Here is a 23,147-nt window from a genome sequence, read left to right as displayed (position 1 = left end):
TTTTCACTGAGCACTGACCAGGCAAGTTCGCATTATAATAATCATATCATTAAACTAACTACTTATTATTTGCCAGACACCATTACATTGCCAGACATATGACACCACTGTACATTTCTCCATGTAATCCCCATGACAATCCGGAGGTATTTTCCAGAACTCTAAAATATAAACTTGACAGGGGTAGTGATTTTTGTCTGCTTTTTTCATTGATGTATCCCCAGCTACTAGAACAATGCCTGGCACACAGTAGGTGCTCAAAAGCTATTTGTGGAACAAATGAATGAGGAAACAGGTTCAGAGAGGCAGCAATGTGATTTGTCTAAGGTCTTATCATTAGGAAACGCCAGAGACAGGACTCTAATCCTGCCTGGCTCCAAAGTCTATGCTTATGTTTATTCACCTGACATGTGGGTGTGATTCTCATTTTATAGATGACGAAATAGGCTCAAGTGAATGGGGATCTCTGCTGCCTCTCAAATCCTGTGTTTCTAAGCACACGAGCCCCACTTTGCAGTAATAACATCACTTTGAAAGCTGATGTCATTTGTCCCTTCTGCCTAGGACTCTTCAGGGGTCTAGAGAGTACTCTTCTCTTCTCACAGAAGCAGGGTCAGTGGCAAAGGCACACCAGGCTCAAATCCTGCTCTGCTACATACTCACTGTGACCTTGGGCAAGTTCTCAACTTTTGTGAGCCATAACATCTTCATCTGTAAAATGGGTTCCATACTTCCTAGACCTTTCTCCAAGGATGTCCCCTCCTCCAGGAGGTGCCCTGCACACAGTGGGTCCTTAATAAACGTGGCTGTTATTACCCCACCCCAGAGCAGCTTCAAGGTCAAAGCTTGCTGCCACTGATGGCTAGAGTCCGCTGGGGCCTCCTGGAACCTGATCAGAGGCCACCGGCTTGGGGAGAGTAGGGTCAGCTGCTATTCTTGGAGTTGATGGAGCCCAGCCAGGTTTCAAGTTCCCTCAAGGAGCCCTGACCCGGGCGGCTCAGCTGGTCATGTGAGCCGTGAGCTCTGACCTCAGCATGTTCTCCCCGGCCCTCCACATGGCCCAGGCTGGAGAGAACCCTGGGGCAGAGCGTGCTGCAGGGAGACCACATCCTCCTGAAGCTGACCTCAGCCTTTAACTATGTTCATTAGCATCTACTTGGTGCCCAGAAGGGTGCTGTTTGGGGAATCTCCCAGAGACTGTAAAGAATTTTCAACATCTGGATGACAAGCAGGCTTAGACAGAGGAAAGAGGGATTAGGAGACAGGCAGGACTAAATTTTAACCCCAGCTGCACTATTTTCTGGGTCTGTGTGTCTCTTTGCAAGCCACTTTTTCTGTCTGGGCTTCAGTTGTCTGAAAAATGGTGAGAATAAAAACTTCCTTAGAGGGTTGTTGAGAGGATGAGAGCATCTGGCACATAGTAGATGCTCAGTAAATGATCATTATTTAGACTGTGAGCTCCTAAATAATGGGGAACTTGTCAGATTCAGCTATGTCTCCAGTGCCCAACCTAGGGCCCAGCCAAGAGGACACTCTCAGTGTTGGTTGAATGAATAATGAGTTACAGAGGCACTGAATGGCAATGCCTCATGGGGATCCCATCTTTTACCACACTCAAACCCACCCCCACCCCAAACCTCATGTAGAATCAGTCACCTCTGCATCAGCCCTGACAGGTGAGCATCTGCCCTTGGCTTGCACACTCCTATGATGGGAAGTTCACCTCTTCCCATGTCTTTACATTCTGTCAAGTAAAAAGTTCTTCCTTCTATTCAGACCTCTATGAACTGAAGTCTGTCTCCTTGCAGCCTCCATCCACTGGGTCTAGTTTTGCTCTCTGGAGCTGTACGGAGTAAGCCTAGTTCTACTTCCAGAAGAGAGTCCCTCAGCGACTTATTACACAATTAGAATGTTCCAGGCATTGAGCTAAGCACCTCACTTACTTTATCTCATTTAACCCTTTAACCCACTCATTAGCCCTGAAAAGTAAGTATTATCCCTACTTCAAAGATGAGAAAAATGAGGCTCAGAGACGTAACGTAACACATTTGTATGTGGCAGAGAAATGATTTAAATCCAGGTCCTTCTCCAAAGCACTACCTTTTCAATACTCAATGGACCCACTGGAAAATAAGATTCCCAGAGTCCCTTCCCTTCCCTTTCCTTCAATAAAGATTTATTTAGTACCTTATCTGTGAGGTCCTGAGCTAGGCCCTGGGAATAGAGATAAGTCAGACATAATCCATGTGCTTGACACACTTACAGCCTACTCCAAACCATGTGAAAAGAACTAGAGTCAGAAGCACAAGGACTGTCAGAGCATCACAGACGTTGGAAGTCCAGGAGGGCTTCCTGGAGGATGTGACATCTGGGCTGAGTTTTGAAGGGCTATTAGTTGTTGGCCAGGCTTGTCCCAAATAGGGCAAGAAAGCAGGATGTTTTGGTGGAACTACTGTGCAAAGAGCTGAAGCTGTGGAGTCCAGACTGCGCGGGGGACCTGATGCCAAGAAGCTCAGACTATATACCACTTGCTTGGGTGCATAAGAATCTCCTGGGATTTGCTTATGTAGAATCCTGATTTTCGGGAATTCCCTGGTGGTCCAGTGGTTGAGACTCTGCACTTCCACTGCAGGGGGCCTGGGTCTGATCCCTGGTCAGGGAACTAAGATCCCGCAAGCCACGTGGTGCAGCCAAAAAAAAGAATCCTGATTTTCTTTTAGTACGTCTAAGTGGACCCAAGAATCTCTGTTTTAAGTAGGTGCCCCAAGAGATTGAGGAGTAGGGGGTCACCACTGCTGTAAGGGCCAAAAAGTCTTTGAAGGATTTCAGAGGACAGAATTCTTGGTCCCTATCTTTGGAACCTCATAGACTAACCAGGGAGACAAACAGGAAAATAAGGAATTACAATGAGGAGCAACGACCATTAATTCTTAGAATTTCAAGAAAGATATTCTTAGTATTCCAAGAGAAAAGTGTGGCATGCTTGGACTTGTGATTCTTTAGCCATGAGGATATTAATATTGGTTTACTGGCATTAAGTTACTGAGCATGTACTTTAGGGTGCCAGGGTGGCCCTGTGTTGGGTCCTTTTCCTTCATTGTTTCAAAAACATTCTTTTTTTAAAAGACATCTTCCTGAATAGAATCCAAGAAAGAGTACCGATCCATTCATGTGCCACCTCCGGCTTAGACAGGAGCTTTACTTGATGAGCAGTCAGGTTCAAAACCAGTACAGTCCTGCAGCTTACACCGGTTTTCGGATGTGCAGAGAAGCCTGAGCCTGATTTATCTTGAGGTGGTTGGCTAAGATGCCACTCTGTGCTGTTCATCTCAGCAAGCAGCAACTGTTGGCCTAGCATGTACCCAGGCTCAAGTCCCTGTTCTCCGGGAACTCCACGTCTTGCTGGACATGGAGACCATAAATACACAAATAACACAACTCGGGGCACTATAGAAAACCTCTATCCTGGCCTGGGGGATGAAGGGAATGCTTCCAGAACCTTAAAAGATGAAAGGCATTCTACTTAAAAGGTAGAAGGGCATTCCAGACAGAGGAACCAGCAAAACAAAAAGCAGGGAAGTAAAAAAACCAGCCTGGGTGTTTTTGTTATTACTTTTTTTTTTGGCTGGGGGGGGTGGTGGCCGTGGGGAGTGACTGGGGGTGGGGGGCGGAGTGCAGAAAGTGCAAGCAGTTCGCTGTTGCAGAAGCCTGTTAGGAACAAGATGGGGCTAAATACAGAGGAGGGACTGTATCATGGGGGTGGGGATACGTGTTGGGGAAAGAATTTTGGCCTTTCCCCTTCAGACAGTGGGGAGGCCTGATTTATAAACTGTAACACAATCACCATTCCTCAAGCCTGGGGAGGGGCACCAGCTGGGAATAGTTTCCACTCTGGGCCCCCAGCAGGTGCAAGTCTTCTCAGGGACTCTCTCTCCACTGGGGCAGCAAGAGAAGGGAGGAGGCAAGGCAGGGCCCACCCCAGCCCCTCATCAGGCCTGCCTCCTGCAGCTGTTTGATGCCTGCACACCCCTAGAGAGCTGAGGCCCATCAGCTCCCTGGATGTGAACAGAATGGCAGCAAAGGCAGCCTGTTTTAGAAGCTAGACTACCTCACAAGCAAACATTGCCACTTGCAGAGAAAACAATTATCTAATTGTAAAATCTGGTCCTATAAAAATCTTTCTAAAGGAACAGCTATCATTCTGTGATAGGACCTACTATTTAATCTTAACAACCCTAGTAGAAGACATTGTTATCCCCATGTGAGGGGTGACAAAATTGAGACCCAGAAGGTTGGGTAACTTGCCCAGGATGGCACAGCCAATAAAAGGCAAAACCCACATTAGTCCTCAGGTTAAGACCTTCAGCCCTAGGAACTGGAGAGTCTGGTGCCCCCAACCTCAATGCAGAATTCAAAATAAGAGATCTAAACTGCAAAACGAATGTCAGGAAGCCAAGGCAGTTTTGATTTTTTTTTTCCCCCAGTGATTACTTAATGCTTTTTAAATACATAAAATTATTTTTTAATTTGTATTTTCTCATTCTTTAACACTCGCACTCAGTAATTCTTTGACTAAGCCAGAGTTGCCCACATTGGTAGGGTCTTCGAAGTCTAGGCCTTTTTCCTCTGCCATGCTGCCTCTCACAAAATTTTTCAAGCAATTTCATAAAACTTTGACAAACTAAAATGTAAAGTATTTCTAAATTTTTTTAAAAATTAGCAAACAGCTCAAAAAATTTTTTTGTTCCCCTTGATCTCAAAGGCTCCAAATCAATACGGGTGGCTCCCCCATCCATCCATGTGCCCAGGCTAGAAATCCGGGTTTTTTTTTAACCCCATGCTTGACTCCACCCTCCTCCTACTCCCACAGGCTCTTTAATCCATTTTCCACACTACAGTGATCTAATTTCCAAATGTCATCATTTCATTCTCCCGCTCAAAACCCCTCAGTGACTCTGTATGACAACACCCAAATCTCGAGACCCCCCCAGCCTCCTCCTCTCTCTCTGGGACTCCTGATTCCCTTTCTCACAGCCCTGAGCGCTACACTGAGATTTTAGTGAGAACACTAACGAGAACACAAACCACTGGTCAATTATGAAACTTCTTCCCCATTATACCATCCAGCTCAAGCCTGGGATGGAGGAAAAATGTTGGATATAGTTGCCTGCTGCCCAGAAGACAGAGTAATGATCTTGTTTGCTGAGACCAGAGTATGAAAACCCATTTTCAAACCTTACCTCAAAGGTTGCACAGAAGTGAGAAACTCAACCATGCTGGCTCTTATCAACCTATTCCTTCCCATAGCAACCTGGATATGAAACGGCCTTGGACCCTGCTGGACAATATATTATTATTCTTTGCATTAAAAAAAATTTATTTATTTATTTTATTTATTTTTGGCTGCATTGGGTCTTCGTTGCTGCTGCGCGGGCTTTCTCTAGTTGCGGCAAGCGGGGGCTACTCCTCATTGTGGTGCACGGGCTTCTCATTGCAGTGGCTTCTCTTGCTGCGGAGCACGGGCTCTAGGTGCGCAGGCTTCAGTAGTTGTGGCATGCGGGCTTAGCTGCTCTGTGGCATGTGGGATCTTCCTGGACCAGGGCTCGAACCCGTGTCCCCTACACTGGCAGGTGGATTCTTAACCACTGTGCCACCAGGGAAGTCCCTGTTTCCACCTTCTGGCTTTTGTGAATGCTGCTATGAATATGGGTGTACAAATACTTCTTGGAGACCCTGCTATAAATTCTTTTGGATATATACCCAAAAGTAGAATTACTAGACCATATGGTAATTCTATGTTTAATTTTTTGAGGAATCGCCATATTGTTTTCCATAGTGGCTGCACCATTTTACATTCCCACCAACAATGTATAAGGCTTTCAATTTCTCCACATCCTCTCCAATACACGTTGCAAAACTGAAAGCCCGAAAACATTGTGATGACAGAAATAATGATCATGTCATCAGCAGGCAAATGACAAGCTCGCCCCCTAGTGTCAAGTAAGGAAGATAACAGAAAAAGCAAACATTCTTAAAAGGCACAACAACCACAAAGAACATAATCTCTACTTTACCAAGAATCTGGAGCGAACACTAATAACACAAACTACTAATCAATCAAAATAGTTTATTCACGGGGACAATTAAAAAGGTTCAGCTCTGAGGGACAAAACGTATCATCAACCCTTGCATACAAATCTCTAGCTGAAGTTACCTTATTAGCTGTGCCAGATGAGTAGCCTGGGGATGTTAATTTTTAACATGTGAATGTCTCCACTCCACTAAAGGAAGGCTTATGTTGTATCCTCTTTAGCAACCCTGAAGCATAATGGCCTTTAACTGTTACGTCACACATAACTCCCAATCTCTGAATTTGCTGAAAGATCTGACTCTAAAGGCAAAAAGGAAGTCCACACCAACGATTAAGTCAGAGGGTGGCAGTCATGACTATTTAACTGTTCTTAGCTCCTTAAACCCGCTATTATGTAAATCAAGATACTTTCTGATTTTTTAAGCCCTCCCAACTAAAATAATGATGATAATGATGATGATGTCTGATTCTTTCAGGCCCTGTGGCTGCTAATTTTCCAACTCCCTGCTCTGTCTCTCCTGCCCACCCCTCCAATCTCTATGGCTCACTGGTTTGCTGTTTTTCACAGAGCTGCAAGAGTTTGAGAACCAAAATCCCATCAATGTGGATCACACCAGATAAAGGAATACTGATTGAAGTACACATTTCAGACTACATCCCCGTAGGTGACACTCTCGGACAATGGGTCTATACAATCAGAGTTATTGATATTAAATCCCAAGTCTTTCTGCTCCAGCAGGTCGACCTCCAAGGGCTGCATCAGAAGTAGGAGGTGCCAGCCTCAGGCTGACTGCTGCCTAGGAGGGCGGCCACACTACCCAAACGTTACAGGCTGGACATTTTTCTGCTGCTCTTTGTGCAGCTGTCGGGCCCGATTTTTTAGCTCTTCAGCCTTAGCTTCGTCCTTATCGACACCATCCCCCAGCTTGTACATGCGGCTGGCATTGGCACAGGCCCAGACATGGCCTAGGTCACAGGCTTTCATTGAGTATTTGCAAGCCAGGCCCATGTCCTTGGGAAAGCCGGGGGTGCCCTGCAGGAACATGGTACTGAGGTTGAAGCAGCTAGAGGCATAGCTGCCATCACAGGCCCTTGTGTAGTAGTCTCTGGCCCTCTCCAGATCGGGCTGGCCATCCTCATTGACCTGTCCATCATGTGCCAGGAGACCAACGTTGTGGCATGCCTCCAAGGACTTCTTTCCCGGCTTCTCACATGCCATCAGAAAGCAGCTGGAGGCAGCTTTCAGATCCTGGGTTAGTCCACCTGGGAGGAAGGAAAAAAAAGTCAACCTAAGCCAGGGCAGAACCTGAATGTCTCAGGCCAAAGTCAGGGAGCAATTCCTGAATATAGTTTATAAACTTTGAGCTAAGGCAGCACGAAAAGAAGATGGCCTGGTATACTGCACAGACTTTCCAGCTTTTTTAGCCATGGAATCTTCTGTTCAAATGGTATCTTATAAGGAAGCTTAAACAGGTAAAAAGGGTGAAATGATAATATCTACCTCTGGGGGTAACAGCAAGATCATAGCATCTTACAAGCACTTCATTAAATGCTTAATTTTAATATATACTGAATGTGTATTATTTGCCAATTAATATGCTAGGTTCTAAGGAACAGATGCTGTCCCTGCCTTTGTGAATCCTGTGGTCTAATGAGACAGACATTAAACAAGCACACAAGTAAATGTATGATTATAAGTGTGACAAGCATATGGAGAAAAAGTACAGAATGCTATAAGAATGTATCAGGGCTCTGAACTAGGAGGCAAGGTCAAGGAAAGCTTCCCCAGGGACTTCCCTGGTGGCGCAGTGGTTAAGAATCCGCCTGCCAATGCAAGGGACACTGGCTCGAGCCCTGGTCTGGAAAGATCCCACATGCCTCAGAGCAACTAAGCTCATGTGCCACAACTACTGAGCCTGTGCTCTAGAGCCCGCGAGCCACAATTACTGAGCCCGTGAGCCACAACTACTGAAGCCCGCGTGCCTAGAGCCCGTGCTCCGCAACAAGAGAAGCCACTGCAATGAGAAGCCCGCGCACCACAATGAAGAGTAGCCCCCGCTCACCACAACTAGAGAAAGCCTGGGTGCAGCAACGAAGACCCAATGCAGCCAAAAATAAAATAAAATAAAATAAAATTTAATTTAAAAAAAGGAAAGCTTCCCCAAAGAAGGGACATTTGAGCTGTGATATAATGGAAGAAAGAAGGAAAAGAAAATAAAATATGTAGTGGAGAAAAAGAAAAGAAAAGAAAAAGGCAAAGAAAATTGTTCCAGGCAGCAGGAATAGGATACAAAGAGAAAAGGAGCCCATGTGGCTAGAACCCAGAAATCGCTAAGGAAGGGAGGCTGGAGGGCAGGCAGGGGCCAGATCATGGAGTGTCTGATGGGTCTCCTTAAGGACCTTGCACTTAATCCTAAGAGCAATGGGAAACTGCTAATGGATCATTTTAAGGAGAGGTGGTGACAGGGCTCACTTTTTTCTTTGTTTTGTTTTTTAATGGAACATTTCAAATCTCCATTCTCAAAAAGAGAAACATTTTAAGTATCTCAACGTTTAGTTTTTAAAGTCATTCCAAACATACCACCTAGAAATAACCATCATTATCATTAAGAGGACACCATGCCAGTCATCTTCATAGCATGTGTTCAAATTAAATGTCAGCTGGCTGAATGGACAGCTAGACAGAAGCAGAGTTGACCCTTGAATGATAGGGTTAGGGGCGCCCACACAACCAAAAATCCAAGAATAACTTAAGAGTCAGCCCTCCCTAAATGTGGCTCCTCCACATTGGCAGACTCAACCAGCAGAGGACTGTGTAGTACTACTATAGTATTAATTATTGAAAAAAAATATACCTGTAAGTGGACCTGCATAGTTCAAACCCATGTTGTTCAAGGATCAGGTGTATTCTGAAAAACTGGATTACACGTGCTACTTGTAAATAAAAAATTTAACTTTGATTTTACTTGTATTTATCGTTAAGACAACCAAACTGAAGTGAAACTGAAGAAACTGCTAACTTCAAATGAATATTTCAACAGAGAAATTTCCTAAATGAGCCCCTAGAGTTATAGATTATTAAAAGGTTAGCATCACCGTTTTGTTTTGTTTTTTATCCAAATTTCAGACAGTATTGACTCATGAGGATGTTGTCACCTCACACTTCTCCCTACCTCTCTTGCCCTGCCTTCTATTTTTTGTTAGATATGTTATTTCAACTTCGGGAGACACAGAGCACAGTGGTTACCAAAGCCTGGGCTCTGCAGCCAGAAAACCTAGGCGCCAGTCCTGGCTCCATTACTTGCTGGCAGTGTGAGCTTAGACAAGTTACTTAAACTCTACAAAGCCTCAGTTTTCCTCATCTGTAAAATAAGGACAATCGTATCTACTTCATATTCTGGAAGCTTAAATGTGTCATTACAAAGAGTCTAGTACGTAATAAGTGCTCAGTAAATGCTGTAGCATTTTTATGCCATAAAGGTTTATATTATTTACATTCTATTCAGTAACCCTAATTAGCCCAACATTCATTCCAAATGGGATTCTGCTCATCACCAGTCTTTTCATCAGAGCTCCTCCATTTCTGAATTATTTCTCCTGATTCACCTACTTACCGATTATCAGATAGATTTTTCTAGAAAAGCGTATAGCTTCTACAGCCTCTGAGTTCTTTCAGTTTTGAGAATGCATTCTTGCCACCTTTCTATTTAAACAGTATATAATTAGGTCTTGCTTTTATATCCAGCCTGATAAACCTATGCCTTTTACTGGAGTGTTTACTTAGATTTAATGCAATTCTTGATATAGCTGGGTTTAAGTCTACAACCTTATTTGCTTCCCATTTGTCCCAAATGTTTTTTGTTCCTTTTTTCCCTTTCTTACAATTCTTTTGAATTATATATTTCTAATAGTCCATTTCATTCTCATCATTGGCTTTTTAGTAATACTTCTTTTATCAGTGGTTTACCTAGTGAAAATACTATGTATACTTAATCACAATCTACCAAGAATTAATATTACAGCACTTCACATATAATGTAAGAACCTTACAATAGTACACTTTCATTTACCACATTTCTATCCTTTGTACTACTGCTGTCATGTTTTACTTCTAAATATATTACTTATTTTTTGACTTCTATATAGTGTAAGCCCCATAACATATAACTATTATTTTTTTAAGTCAAGCATTTATTTTATTTTATTTTTTTTTGCAGTACGCAGGCCTCTCACTGTTGTGGCCTCTCCTGTTGCGGAGCACAGGCTCCGGACGCGCAGGCTCAGTGGCCATGGCTCACGGGTCCAGCCGCTCTGCGGCGTGTGGGATCTTCCCAGACCGGGGCACGAACCCGTGTCCCCTGCATCGGCAGGCGGACTCTCAACCACTGCGCCACCAGGGAAGCCCATAACTATTATTTTTGCTTCAGTTTTTTAAAGACATTAAGAAATGAGGAAAAAATTCTTACATTTACATGTATATTCCAGTGTGCTTTCTTCTTTTGTATGGATCCTAGTGTCCACCTTTTTATCATTTTCCTTCTACCCAAACAACTTTTCTTAACTTTTCTTGTAGTGTAGGTCTGCCAGCGACTCATTCACTCAGCTTTTGTTTATCTGAAAATGAATTTATTTCATTTATTTATTTATCTTTTTGGCTGTGCCACGCAGCTTGTGGGATTTAGTTCCCTGACTGGGGACTGAACCTGGGCCCTCGGCAGTGAGAGCGTGGAGTCCTAACCCTTGGACTGCCAGGGAATTCCCCATCTTCATTTAAAAAAATATTTTCAGGGGTGGGATAGGGAGGGTGGGAGGGAGGGAGACGCAAGAGGGAAGAGATATGGGAACATAGGTATATGTATAACTGATTCACTTCGTTATAAAGCAGAAACTAACACACCATTGTAAAGCAATTATACTCCAATAAAGATGTAAAAAAAATATTTTCAATAAAGTAGAATTCAAGTTAGACAGTTTTTTTCTTTCAGCATTTAAAAGATGTTCTTTTGTCTTCCGGCTTACATTACTTCTGATGAGAAGTCAGTGATTATTCTCACCAATGTTCCCCTCAATGTGTCTTTTTCTCTGACTGCTTTTAAGATTTTCTCTTTACCTTTGGCTTTCAGCAAATGGTAATAATGTGTCTAGGTATGATTTCATTGGTTATCCTGTTTGGATCCAGTAAGCTTCATGGATCTGTGGAGTGATATTTTTCATCAAATTTGGAAATTTTATACTGTTATTTCTTCAAATACTTTTTTCTGCCCCAATCTCTTCTCTTTCTGGACTCCAATATACGTTATGTTAGATTAAGGGATAGTGAACCCCACAGGATGAGGCTCTGTGTTTTGCTTTTTCTCTCTCAGTGCTTCAGTTTACATAACATCTTCAATCCTGTCTTCAAGTTAACCGATCTTTCAAATTCACTGATTATTTCCTTCTGATGTGTCCAATTTGCTATTAAGCCTGTCCAGTGAATTTTTCATTTCAAATATTATGTTTTTCAATTGCAGGATTTCATTTGGTTCTTTTTAATAGTTTCAATTTCTGTGATGAGACTTCCCATCTGTTCATTCATTGTGTCCATCTTTTATTTAAACCCTTTAATAAATTTATTTTCCTTGTTTAAAAATATTTGACTGCTAATTCCAACATCCCTGTCACAACTGGGTCTGTTTCTATTGACTGCTTTTTTTCTGTTTAGCAATTTCTTACTTTATGCTGGACATTGTAGATGCTACTTTGTTCACTCTCGTTTGTTGTATTCATTTAAAGACTGTTATACTCTGGTTGCTCTTCAGATCACATAAATCTTTCACCTTTTACTAAAGACTGTTGAGTTTTGTTCTCACAAGTAACTAATTCACTGGTGAATCAGCCTGATCCTTTTGAGGCTTGTTTCTAAGTTTTGGAACCTTTCTGCAGTCTGTATTCAATGAGATCTCTCCACTCTGGCTGGTGGAATTCAAACAACTCCCAACACTGTGAAACCTCTGGAGTCTCTTTTCAGTTCACACCTCCCCAGTAGCTTTTCACTGCAAGGTCTCTCAGAGTCTCCTCCTATGCATGTGCAGCTTAACACTGAGCCAAAGACTTAAGAGCACCCCTATGTGGCTATCTGGAGCTCCTTCTCTGTGTAGCTCCTTCTTCTCTGGTATCCTGTCCTGCAAACTCTGGCAGCCTCAGTGGCCAGAAACTCTGACCTCTGCCTCATCAGTTCAGCAAGACTATCATACTCTACTTGGCTTCCACCTCTTTGTGCCTAGTCTGAAAAGTACCTCCAGGCAAAAAGCCAAAGCAATCATTCATGGGGCTCATCCTGTGTGTTCCCCTTTTCTCAGGGATCACTGTACTGCACTGCCTATTTTCCAATGTCTGAAAATAGTTGCTTCATGTATTTTATTGAATTCATGGTTTATATCCTTAAAAGTTCATTTTAGTTGCCTTATGGAAAGATTAGATACCTGCATTAATGAAGCAGGAGACAAAGGTGGCTTGGATAAATATGGTAGCAGGAAAGGGAGAGACAGGACAGATCTGAAACATATTTTAGAGCTAAACTGGCCACAAGCTACTAGGTAGGGAGAGATACCACTTGCTAAACTGGAAGACAAAAGGGGTGCGATATGTGGGAGGAAAAGAAAACAATTAAGATTTCCATATTGGATTTGTTAAGTTTGCGATGCCTGTAAGAACTCCAAGTCAAATTTTCCAGTAAACAAACAGTCAACTATATGCAGTCTGGAGTGGTTTTGCCTAGAGATAAAGGTTTGTTTGCAATTATCATCACTAACTTATTCACTGCCACATCCTAGAGACCACCACTATTAATTTTTGGTGTATTTCCTCCTACTACCTTTTCAATGTAGTTTGGTCTTGTTTTTACATGTTGTAATCATGTGTTTGTTCTTCACTCCCCATTAGAAATCCATCTTCATATGTTTTATTAAGAATATTTCATCAAAGAGATGTATCAGAATTACTTTCCACTTCCTTTTAAATGGCTTCACAAAAATAGTTCAAAGCTGATTTCACTGATGAAAACACCTGGGCAAAATACCTTGGGACACTCTAAGTGTCCAATCCAAGGTAACTTCTGCAGCAACCAACACAAACCAGACCTGTTCACACTGACAGAATGTTTTACAATTTAACAAAGCAGTCACGTGTGAGTTCATTTGGTGCTTAGAAAAATCCTATGAATAAGGTGTGAGCTGACCTTATTACTCCAATCTTGTCATTGAGGTATCTGTAGCTCAGGGAAGGAAAATGCCTCGCCTGATACCACACTGTCCATTAGTGCTCAGGATGAAAAGTGACCTCCCACTCTTCCCCCCCTGCCCCAAGCTATCCTTGATAGAAGGAGAGTTATTAACCAGTCTTTGTCAAGAAAGGACACTGGGTGTGTTTTCAGAACAGAGGGCAAATTCTTAGGCTCAGAACTAGGCAGGGGGGTCAACAGTATTGGCTTTTAGACATGGCAGGGCCCAAGGTCTCCTAACTAACAATCCAAAAGAGTCTGAGTAGTAAAGATCAGCTAATGGGATCTCCTGTGACGACACCAGACCTCGAGGAAATTATTTAACAACGTCAGCTTAACAGAGGATTAAGTATTATTCTCTAAACACTCTTGTGTTCTTTCACCTGCTTACCTGCTCTCTATTCTGAAGAGAAGACATAACTCTATTCTACCTCCAGCAAATAAAATCTGCTCTGTCCTTTAAGAACCAGTTTCAATGCCTCCTCCTCTCAGCACCCCCTGATGACAACATGTTCCCAGAACTGAACCCCAAAAGTACTTTACATGTCTCTCTATAAAGATACTTATCGGGGCTTCCCCGGTGGCGCAGTGGTTGAGAGTCCGCCTGCTGATGTGGGGGACGCTGGTTTGTGCCCCGATCTGGGAGGATCCCACATGCCGTGGCGCGGCTGGGCTCGTGGGTCGTGGCTGCTGGGCCTGCACGTCCAAAGCCTATGCTCCGCGGCGGAAGAGGCCGCAGCAGTGAGAGGCCCGCGTACCGCAAAAACAACAATAACAACAACAAAAAGATACTTATCAAGCTCTCCCAGGTTAACAGGTATTAGTATAAATACTTCTTCCCTGGGGAGGGGGTAAAAAAAAAGATTTCTTCCCCCACACTGGTCCATCTTTGCTTCACTGTACAGAGTAAATACTAAAAATTTGCTCAACAAAGGAGCACTTAAGAAAGAAAAAAGTCTCAGTGCACAACCATTAATCATATAAGTTTGTCAAAGAGAAGGGAAAATAATTTCACAACCTCCACAACCTCTTTTGTTCTCCTTAATTCAATAAGGAACTAAAAGTCCCTGTGGAAAATGTAGTAAAATATGATATAAAGACAAAAGGAACCCAAAACTTTACCAAGACACAAATTCAGAGACTAAACAACTAGGAACATTTTTATTTTTGCACAGTATATTATATAGCTGAGTTCACATCATACGTAACTGTGTGTTCCGCTTTCTTCACTGAATATTGTATCATAAACCTTTCCTGATGTCAACAAAAATTATTTTAAAATATTATTTTTTTTCTTTTTTCACATCTTTATTGGAGTATAATTGCTTTACAATGTTGTGTTGGTTTCTGCTGTACAACAAAGTGAATCAGCTATACATATACATATATCCCCATATCCCCTCCCTCTTGAGCCTCCCTCCCACCCTCCCTATCCCACGCCTCTAGGCTGTCACAAAACATCAAGTTGATCTCCTTGTGCTATGCAGCAGCTTCCCACTAGCCATTCATTTTACATTTGGTTGTGTACATATGTCAATGCTACTCTCTCACTTCATCCCAGCTTCCCCTTTCCCACTGTGTCCTCAAGTCCATTCTCTAGGTCTGCGTCTTTATTCCTGTCCTGCCACTAGGTTCAACAGTACCACGTTGTAGATTCCATATATACATGTTAGCATACGGTATTTGTTTTGCTCTGACTTACTTCACTCTGTATGACAGATTCTGGGTCCATCCACCTCACTGAAAATAACTCAATTTCATTCCTTTTTATGGCTGAGTAATATTCCATTGTATGTATGTGCCACATCTTCTTTATCCATTCATCTGTTGATGGACATTTTGGTTGCTTCCATGTCCTGGCTGTTGTAAACAGTGCTGCAATGAACATCATGGTACATGTCTCTCTCTCTCTCTTTTTTTTTTTTTTGCGGTACGGGGGCCTCTCACTCTTGTGGCCTCTCCCGTTGCGGAGCACAGGCTCCGGACACGCAGGCTCAGCGGCCGTGGCTCACAGGCCTAGCTGCTCTGCGGCATGTGGGATCCTCCTGGACTGGGGCACGAACCGCGTCCCCTGCATCGGCAGGCGGACTGCCAACCACTGCGCCACCAGGGAAGCCCATGTCTCTTTTTGAATTATGGTTTTCTCAAGGTATATGCCCAGTAGTGGGATTGCTGGGTCATACGGTAGTTCTATTTTTAGTTTTTTAAGGAACCTCCATACTGTTCTCTATAGTGGCTGTTATCAATTTACATTCCCACCAACAGTGCAAGAGGGTTCCCTTTTCTCCACACCCTCTCCAGCATTTATTGTTTCTAGATTTTTTGATGATGGTCATTCTGACCAGTGTGAGGTGATACCTCACTGTGGTTTTGATTTACATTTCTCTAATGATTAGTGATGTTGAGCATATTTTCATGTATTTGTTGGCAATCTGTATATCTTCTTTGGAGAAATGTCTATTTAGGCCTTCTGCCCATTTTTGGATTGGATTGTTTGCTTTTTTGATATTGAGCTGCATGAGCTGCTTGTATATTTTGGAGATTAATCCTTTGTCGGTCGTTTTGTTTGCAAATATTTTCTCCCATTCTGAGGGTTGTCTTTTCTTCTTGTTTATGGTTTCCTTTGCTGTGCAAAAACTTTTAACTTTCATTAGGTCCTATTTGTTTATTTTTGCTTTTATTTCCCTTACTCTAGGAGGTGGGTCAAAAAGGATCTAGCTATGATTTATGTCAGCAGAGTGTTCTGCTTATGTAGAAACATTATTTATTTATTTATTTTTAAATAAATAAATAAATGTATTTATTTTTAAAATATATTTATTTATTTATTTTCGGCTGCATTGGTTCTTCATTGCTGCACACAGGCTCTCTCTAGTTGCGGCAAGTAGGGGCTACTCTTTGTTGAGGTGCGTGGGCTTCTCAACGTGGTGGCTTCTCTTGTTGCGGAGCACAGGCTCTAGGCGTGCAGGTTCAGTAGTTGTGGCACGCGGGCTCAGCAGTTGTGGCTTGCAGGCTCTAGAGCACAGGCTCAGTAGTTGTGGTACACAGGCTTAGTTGCTCCGCGGCATGTGGGATCTTCCCAGACCAGGGCTCGAACCTGTGTCCCCTGCATCAGCAGGCAGATTCTTAACCACTGCACCACAAGGGAAGTCCCAAAACATTATTTTTTAATGGGCTAAATAACATTCCAGCTGCTGGAAGTAACATTATTTATTTAACTAAACTGCTACTGTTGGCACATAGATTTTTTTTTTTTTTGCGGTACGTGGGTCTCTCACTGTTGTGGCCTCTCCCATCGCGGAGCACAGGCTCCGGACGCGCAGGCTCAGCGGCCATGGCTCACGGGCCCAGCTGCTCTGCGGCATGTGGGATCTTCCCGGACCGGGGCACGAACTTGTGTCCCCTGCATCGGCAGGTGGACTCCCAACCACTGCGCCACCAGGGAAGCCCAATTTTTTAAAAAAATAATTAATATAATGCAGTTATATATTACTTATAAATTATAAATTAATGAAAGTAAAATTCTGCCAGATAGATAATGCTCGGGTGAGAATCTTTGCATATAATCTTTATTTGCATTTCCAGTTATTTCCTTAGGAAAACATCCTAGGAGAGTTACTACGCCAAAGAAATGCTCCTCTGTTCAAGCAAGGGAACCTGATATTCCTATTAATGCTAAACTTTCTTCAACTTTGAGACTACCACAGACCCCATGTCCCATGTGAAGGGAGAAATAGCCCACACAGCTCCAGAGATTTTAAAAGACATCCTCTTGATCAAACTTTCACTGAACATCCTTCTAACCAGGCTTCACTGGGTACTGGGAACAAGGGATCATCCTCAAGAAGCTCATGATCTAGTGAGCAAAAAAAGAACTGCCTGTCTAAGGTCATATTCCCTATTTGTGGTGGTTTTAAAATATGCCCATAAATTCTTTTTTTTTAATTTATTTAATTCATTTATTTAAATAAATTTATTTTTGGCTGCGTTGGGTCTTCGTTGCTGTGCACGGGCTTTCTCTGGTTGTGGTGGCGAGCAGGGGCTACTCTTCGTTGTGGCATGCAGGCCTCTCATTGCGATGGCTTCTCTTGCTGCGGAACATGGGATCTAGTCGTGTGGGCTTCAGTAGTTGTGGCACGCAGGTTCAGTAGTTGTGGCATGCAGGTTCAATAGTTGTAGCTCACAGGCTCTAGAGCACAGGCTCAGTAGTTGTGGAGCAAGGCTTAGTTGCTCCACAGCACGTGGGATCTTCCTGGACCAGGGCTTGAACCCGTGTCCCCTGCACTGGCAGGCAGATTCTCAACCACTGCGCCACCAGGGAAGTCCCAGCCCATAAATTCTTGATATTCCTTCTTTCAACAGGTGGAATTTAAGTTTTCTCCAATTAGTGTAAGCTAAACTTACTGACTCATTTCTAATAAACAGAGTGGAATAGAAATGAAAAGTATGTGACTTCCAAGGGTATAGTATAAAAGACACTGTGGATTCCATCTTGCTCCCTCTTTGGATCACTCACTCTGGAGGAAGCCAGATGCCATGTCACCAGGACATACAAGTAGCCCATGAAGAGATCCATGTGACAAGGAACTGAGGTCTCCTGACAACAGCTGGCAAGGAACAGAAGCTTTCACCAACAGCCGTGTAAGTGAGCCAGCTTAGGATTGGAAACTCTGGTTCCAGTCAAACCGTCAAAGGACTACAGCCCTGGCTCCCTGGCTAATGTCTTGACTGCAACCTCACTGAGAGACCCTGAGGCACACAGCTCAGCCACTCCCAAATTCCTGACCCACAGAAACTATGTGAAATGATAGGTTTGTTGGGATAATTTGTTATTTAGCAATAGATAACTTAAACACTACTGAATACCAACTGCAATTAGGTCATGAGGAGAAAAGCAGATGGAAAGGAATTAATTATTGGTCCCTTCCTCTGTGCCAGGCACATGCTGATGCCTTTACCTACATTACCTTATTTAATCCTCACAACAAACCTATGAAGCAAGTACTATTTTTTTCTCCACTTTACAGGTGATATAACTGACGCACAGAGTTAATGTGACCGGCTCAAGGTCCCACTACTTGCAAACAGCATTCCTTAAGGTCTGCCTGACTTGAAAGGCTGTGCTCGTCTCTCCATCACTTTGCTAAACTCTTGACTCCAAATTCTCTTACAACGTGCTTCCCCAACGCCTGTGAGGACCCTTCTGTAAAGAGGGCTCAGTGTGAGCCTCAGGATGTGATGTCAGCACTACCATCAATGATAAGGACCAAAGAAAGCAGGCCCTTCCTTACCTTTCCCAGTCACATAATAGGCCCCCAGTTTGTAGCAGCTATCACTGTGTTTGTTCTCTTCACAGTTGAACTTCAACACCTTGGCAGCCTCATCAAAATTCTTCTGGATCCCTTCCAAATAGTCCACCAGCCGATAGCAACCTGTGAGGAAAGGGCAAAAGCCGCTGTTCAAGTCTGGGGCAGTGGGGAGGGTCTAGGTGTGGCAGGCCAGATGTGCCTTTTATTGAGGACCAGCCTCTCTCCTAAAGAGCGCAGGTAGTGTTCAGCCACTCCTACAAATGGCACTGTCCGCCCTCAGCCTAGGACTGAGCAATGTACAGACTGTGGAGACCTTGGCCCCACACTGGCTCCACCACTCACCGGCCCTCTGTTCCCTGTCAGCAAGGCCCAAAGATGCACTGGCTTCTATAATGAAACTTTGCTAGCTTTGGAACTTCTCAGGAAGCTCAGCAGTAAAACAGTGAGAACCAACAGGGTCCATGGGCTAGTCTTCATAGCTGCAAGAAAGGGATGCTTTGATGACTATACCTTAATCCTTGGCCAGGCTGGGTACATTAAGAAGAAAGAGTCGAAATGGCAGCTACCAAAGGAGCTGGAAGTAGACTCCCTCTCCTTGGCAGTCTCTGGTCCCTCCTTAACATCTCTCTCCTCTGTCCCTTTTTTTTCATCCACAACACCCATCTCTTGTTCATTTTCATTCAACAAATATTTGAGCATCTATCTGCATCAATGTACAAGGCACTGCTTTAGTTGCTGGGAATACAGTCACTTGCCTGCCTAAAAATTACATTGTAGAGGAGGCAATACAATAAATAAGTAAATAGGTTAGCAAGATGCATTCAAACCTTAATAAACAAATATGACTGAACTATAACAGGATGATAAGATAGTTCGTTGTGCATGTTGGGGGAATGGTTAACACAGACTGGGCAAGATCAGGGAGGGCCTTATTGGGGACTTCGATGCGTGAGCTGAGATGTGAATAACATGAATGAACTAGCTATTTACAGACAATGAAATGGGAAGGAGGCAGAAAGTCTCAGGCACAAGGAACAGTAAATAAAAAGACCCAAAAGAGGGAATAAGCTTGGCACAAATAAGGTATAATGTGGCTGGATCCAGGAAGAAAGAGGCAGGAAGTGAGGAGAAGGTAGGGACCAATCACAGGGCCTTGTAGAAGATAGGAAGAAATTGGGATTTTACTCCAAGTCAATGGCAAACCACTGGAGGGTTTTAAGAAGGGAAGCAATATGATTCGATTTGCTTTTTTTTTTTTTTTTTTGCCGTACGCAGGCCTGTCACTGTTGTGCCCTTTCCCATTGTGGAGTACAGGCTCTGGACGCGCAGGCTCAGCGGCCATGGCTCACGGGCTCAGCGGCCATGGCTCACGGGCCCAGCCGCTCCTCGGCATGTGGGATCTTCCCGGACTGGGGCACGAACACGTGTCCCCTGCATCGGCAGGCGGATCCTGAACCACTGCACCACCAGGGAAGCCCCCGATTTGCAATTTTAAAAGGTCATTCTAATATATATGTTTGTATGTGTCTGGATGAATATGGAGGAAGTTAAGTGTGAAGGGACACACTCCAACACTGATAATAACAAAAATGTGTTATTTTGTCATTTAAAAAACTAATAAACATTTAAAATAACAAAATAAAAATTTAAACATCAGTCTGTGAGTTGAGAATAGATCTTAAGGGAGTGACGGTGCAAATGGAGAGCCAAGTTATAAGGCTATTTCAGTAATCCAGGTGAGAAATGATGATTTTGAAGACTAATATAGAAGTAGCTATAGTAACTACAGCCTCCTCTCAGGCTCTCCTTCTAAAGTGCCGCAGCCTGCCCTTCTTATATGCCCACCCTCCCCTACTTCACTGCTCCGTACATCTCCAGAGTACAAAAGCATGTATGGCTCTCCACTGCCTACAGAATAAAGTCTAAATGCCTTTCCGTAGCATTCAAGGTCTGAAACACTCCATAAACAAGACGAAAAGACAACCCTCAGAATGGGAGAAAATATTTGCAAATGAAGCAACTGACAAAGGATTAATCTCCAAAATTTACAAGCAGCTCATGCAGCTCAATATCAAAAAAACAAACAACCCCATCCAAAAATGGGCAGAAGACCTAAATAGACATTTCTCCAAAGAAGATATACAGATTGCCAACAAAAACATGAAAGGATGCTCAACATCACTAATCATTAGAGAAATGCAAATCAAAACTACAATGAGGCATCACCTCACACCAGTCAGAATGGCCATCATCAAAAAATCTAGAAACGATAAATGCTGGAGAGGGTGTGGAGAAAAGGGAACCCTCTTGCACTGTTGGTGGGAATGTAAATTGATACAGCCACTATGGAGAACAGTATGGAGGTTCCTTAGAAAACTAAACATAGAACTACCATATGACCCAGCAATCCCACTACTGGGCATATACCCTGAGAAAACCATAATTCAAAAACAGTCATGTACCACAATGTTCACTGCAGCTCCATTTACAATAGCCAGGACATGGAAGCAACTTAAGTATCCATCGACAGATGAATGGACACAGAAGATGTGGCACATATATACAATGGAATATTACTCAGCCATAAAAAGAAATGATATTGAGTTATCTGTAGTGAGGTGGATGGACCTAGAGTCTGTCATACAGAGTGAAGTAAGTCAGAAAGAGAAAAACAAATACCGTATGCTAACACATGTATATGGAATCTTAGAAAAAAAAAATGGTGCAGAAGAACCTAGGGGCAAGACAGGAATAAAGACACAGATGTAGAGAATGGACTTGAGGACATGGGGAGGGGGAAGGGTAAGCTGGGACGAAGTGAGAGACTGGCATGGACTTATATACACTACCAAATGTAAAAGAGCTAGCGGGAAGCAGCCTCATAGCACAGGGAGATCAGCTGGGTGTTTTGTGACCACCGAGAGGGGTGGGATAGGGAGGGTGGGAGGGAGACGCAAGGGGGAGGAGATGTGGGGGATATATGTGTATGTATAGCTGATTCACTTTGTTATAAAGCAGAAACTAACACACCATTGTAAAGCAATTACACTCCAATAAAGATGTTAAAAAAAAATAAAGGTCTGACCCACTGTGGCCCAGGGTCCCCGTCAATCTTATTTCTGACTACATTCTGACTTCAACCTTTCAAAAGAGCATTTTCTTCTCTTCCTCTGCTCCATTTTATCAACACTACTTGCCTATCCCTCCTGACCTCTTCCAGAAGTCTTCCCCAACCATGCTGCTCCTCAGTGACTCCAACTCCTGTGAAATCTCCCTACACTCAGGGCATAGACCAGCCCTCAAAGAACAGCCCTGGGTTCTTTTTAAGCCATCTTACACTGCAGAGCAACTCTGTGTAGTTGGTCAGCTTCAAGCTAGACTGCAAGCTATTTGAAGGTAGGGCCAGTGCCATTTTTTTCCCCCTTTATAAAAATGAAGTAAGAAGAAGAAAACCACCCAAAGGTACTGGCTGCTCTGGGTGGCCCCTTCTGGACATCACCATCCACCCACACACTGAAGTCAACTCAATGTTCCCAGAACACACGGGGCACATTCACGCCTCAGAGCCTTTTCACTAGCTGTTACCTCTGCCTGGCATGATTCACCCTTACCTTCTTCAACACTGTTCAAATGCCACTCTCCCAATGATTCTCCCTGACGTCTCAATTTAAAATTGCCCTCCTGAACTCCTGATACCTCTCAGTCAGTTCTTCTTCCCATTGCACTTACTACCTTCTAACATAATATCTCATTTATTTTCTTATGTTTCTTGTCCAGTACCCCCTACTAGAATGTAAGCTCCACGAGGACAGGACGTTTTATCAGTTCACTGATGTAGCCCCAGTCCCTCTACTCCAAACGCCCGCGCGCTTCTCTTCCTTCCAGCCCGGCCTCCAGGCTCGGTGCCGGCAGAGTAAGCCCCGGCTGCGAGCCGCGCAAGTCACGTGGAACCCATCCTGCCCCTCCCCAACACACAAAGAGCCGTCCGCGTCCTACAGACCCCGCGTGTCCGGCCCGCGGCTCCTTCCAGATCCTCTCAGAGGTCGCTCGCGCGACCCGTCCAGCCCCCCGCCCCTGCGCACCGAGCCCTCACGTGTCCTTAAGGCCGTGCAGGCGACGCTCACCGTCCGGGTTCTTCTCGCGGTAACACTGGTAGTTGCACTCCACCTCCATGTTCTCCAGAAAGGACTTCACCTGCTCCTCGTCCTGGAAGTCCACCACGCCCGCCATCGCTCTTGCTCGCCCAGCCAAAATCACCCAGCCACTCTGCCCCTGGCCACGCCGCCCGCCCCCCCCACCCCGCCTCACGGTCACGTGGGCCGGCGGAGGGGCGGGGCCTGGGAGCGGCGTGCCGCCGAGGTCCGCGGTCACCCGGGCGCCCGGAAAGCACCGTTCCCGGAGCCTAGGCTCTCCTCTGTCCTCATGCTGTTAGTCTTTGGCCGTCCCATTTTTCCCTCTGGTCAGCCCACTCCTGAAAGTGGTAGCAGTC

The 23,147-nt window shown here is 44.0% G+C and overlaps 1 protein-coding gene across 1 annotated transcript; it reads right to left on the bottom strand.

Moving 5' to 3' along the window:
* Positions 1-6,173: 6,173 nt before the first annotated feature.
* COA7 (cytochrome c oxidase assembly factor 7) lies at positions 6,174-22,888 on the bottom strand (the record flags this gene model as incomplete). Its single annotated transcript, XM_082856489.1, has 3 exons — positions 6,174-7,354; positions 18,641-18,781; positions 22,783-22,888. The coding sequence occupies 3 exons, from the start codon at positions 22,886-22,888 to the stop codon at positions 6,906-6,908; spliced, it is 696 nt and encodes a 231-aa protein (XP_082712615.1). The 3' UTR covers positions 6,174-6,905.
* Positions 22,889-23,147: the final 259 nt, after the last annotated feature.

This window comes from Leucopleurus acutus, assembly GCF_964270905.1.
Source record: "Leucopleurus acutus genome assembly, chromosome: 2".
Taxonomy (NCBI): domain Eukaryota; kingdom Metazoa; phylum Chordata; class Mammalia; order Artiodactyla; family Delphinidae; genus Leucopleurus; species Leucopleurus acutus.
Note: the sequence above shows the minus strand (reverse complement) of the source record. Positions and strands in the feature narration are given on the sequence as shown.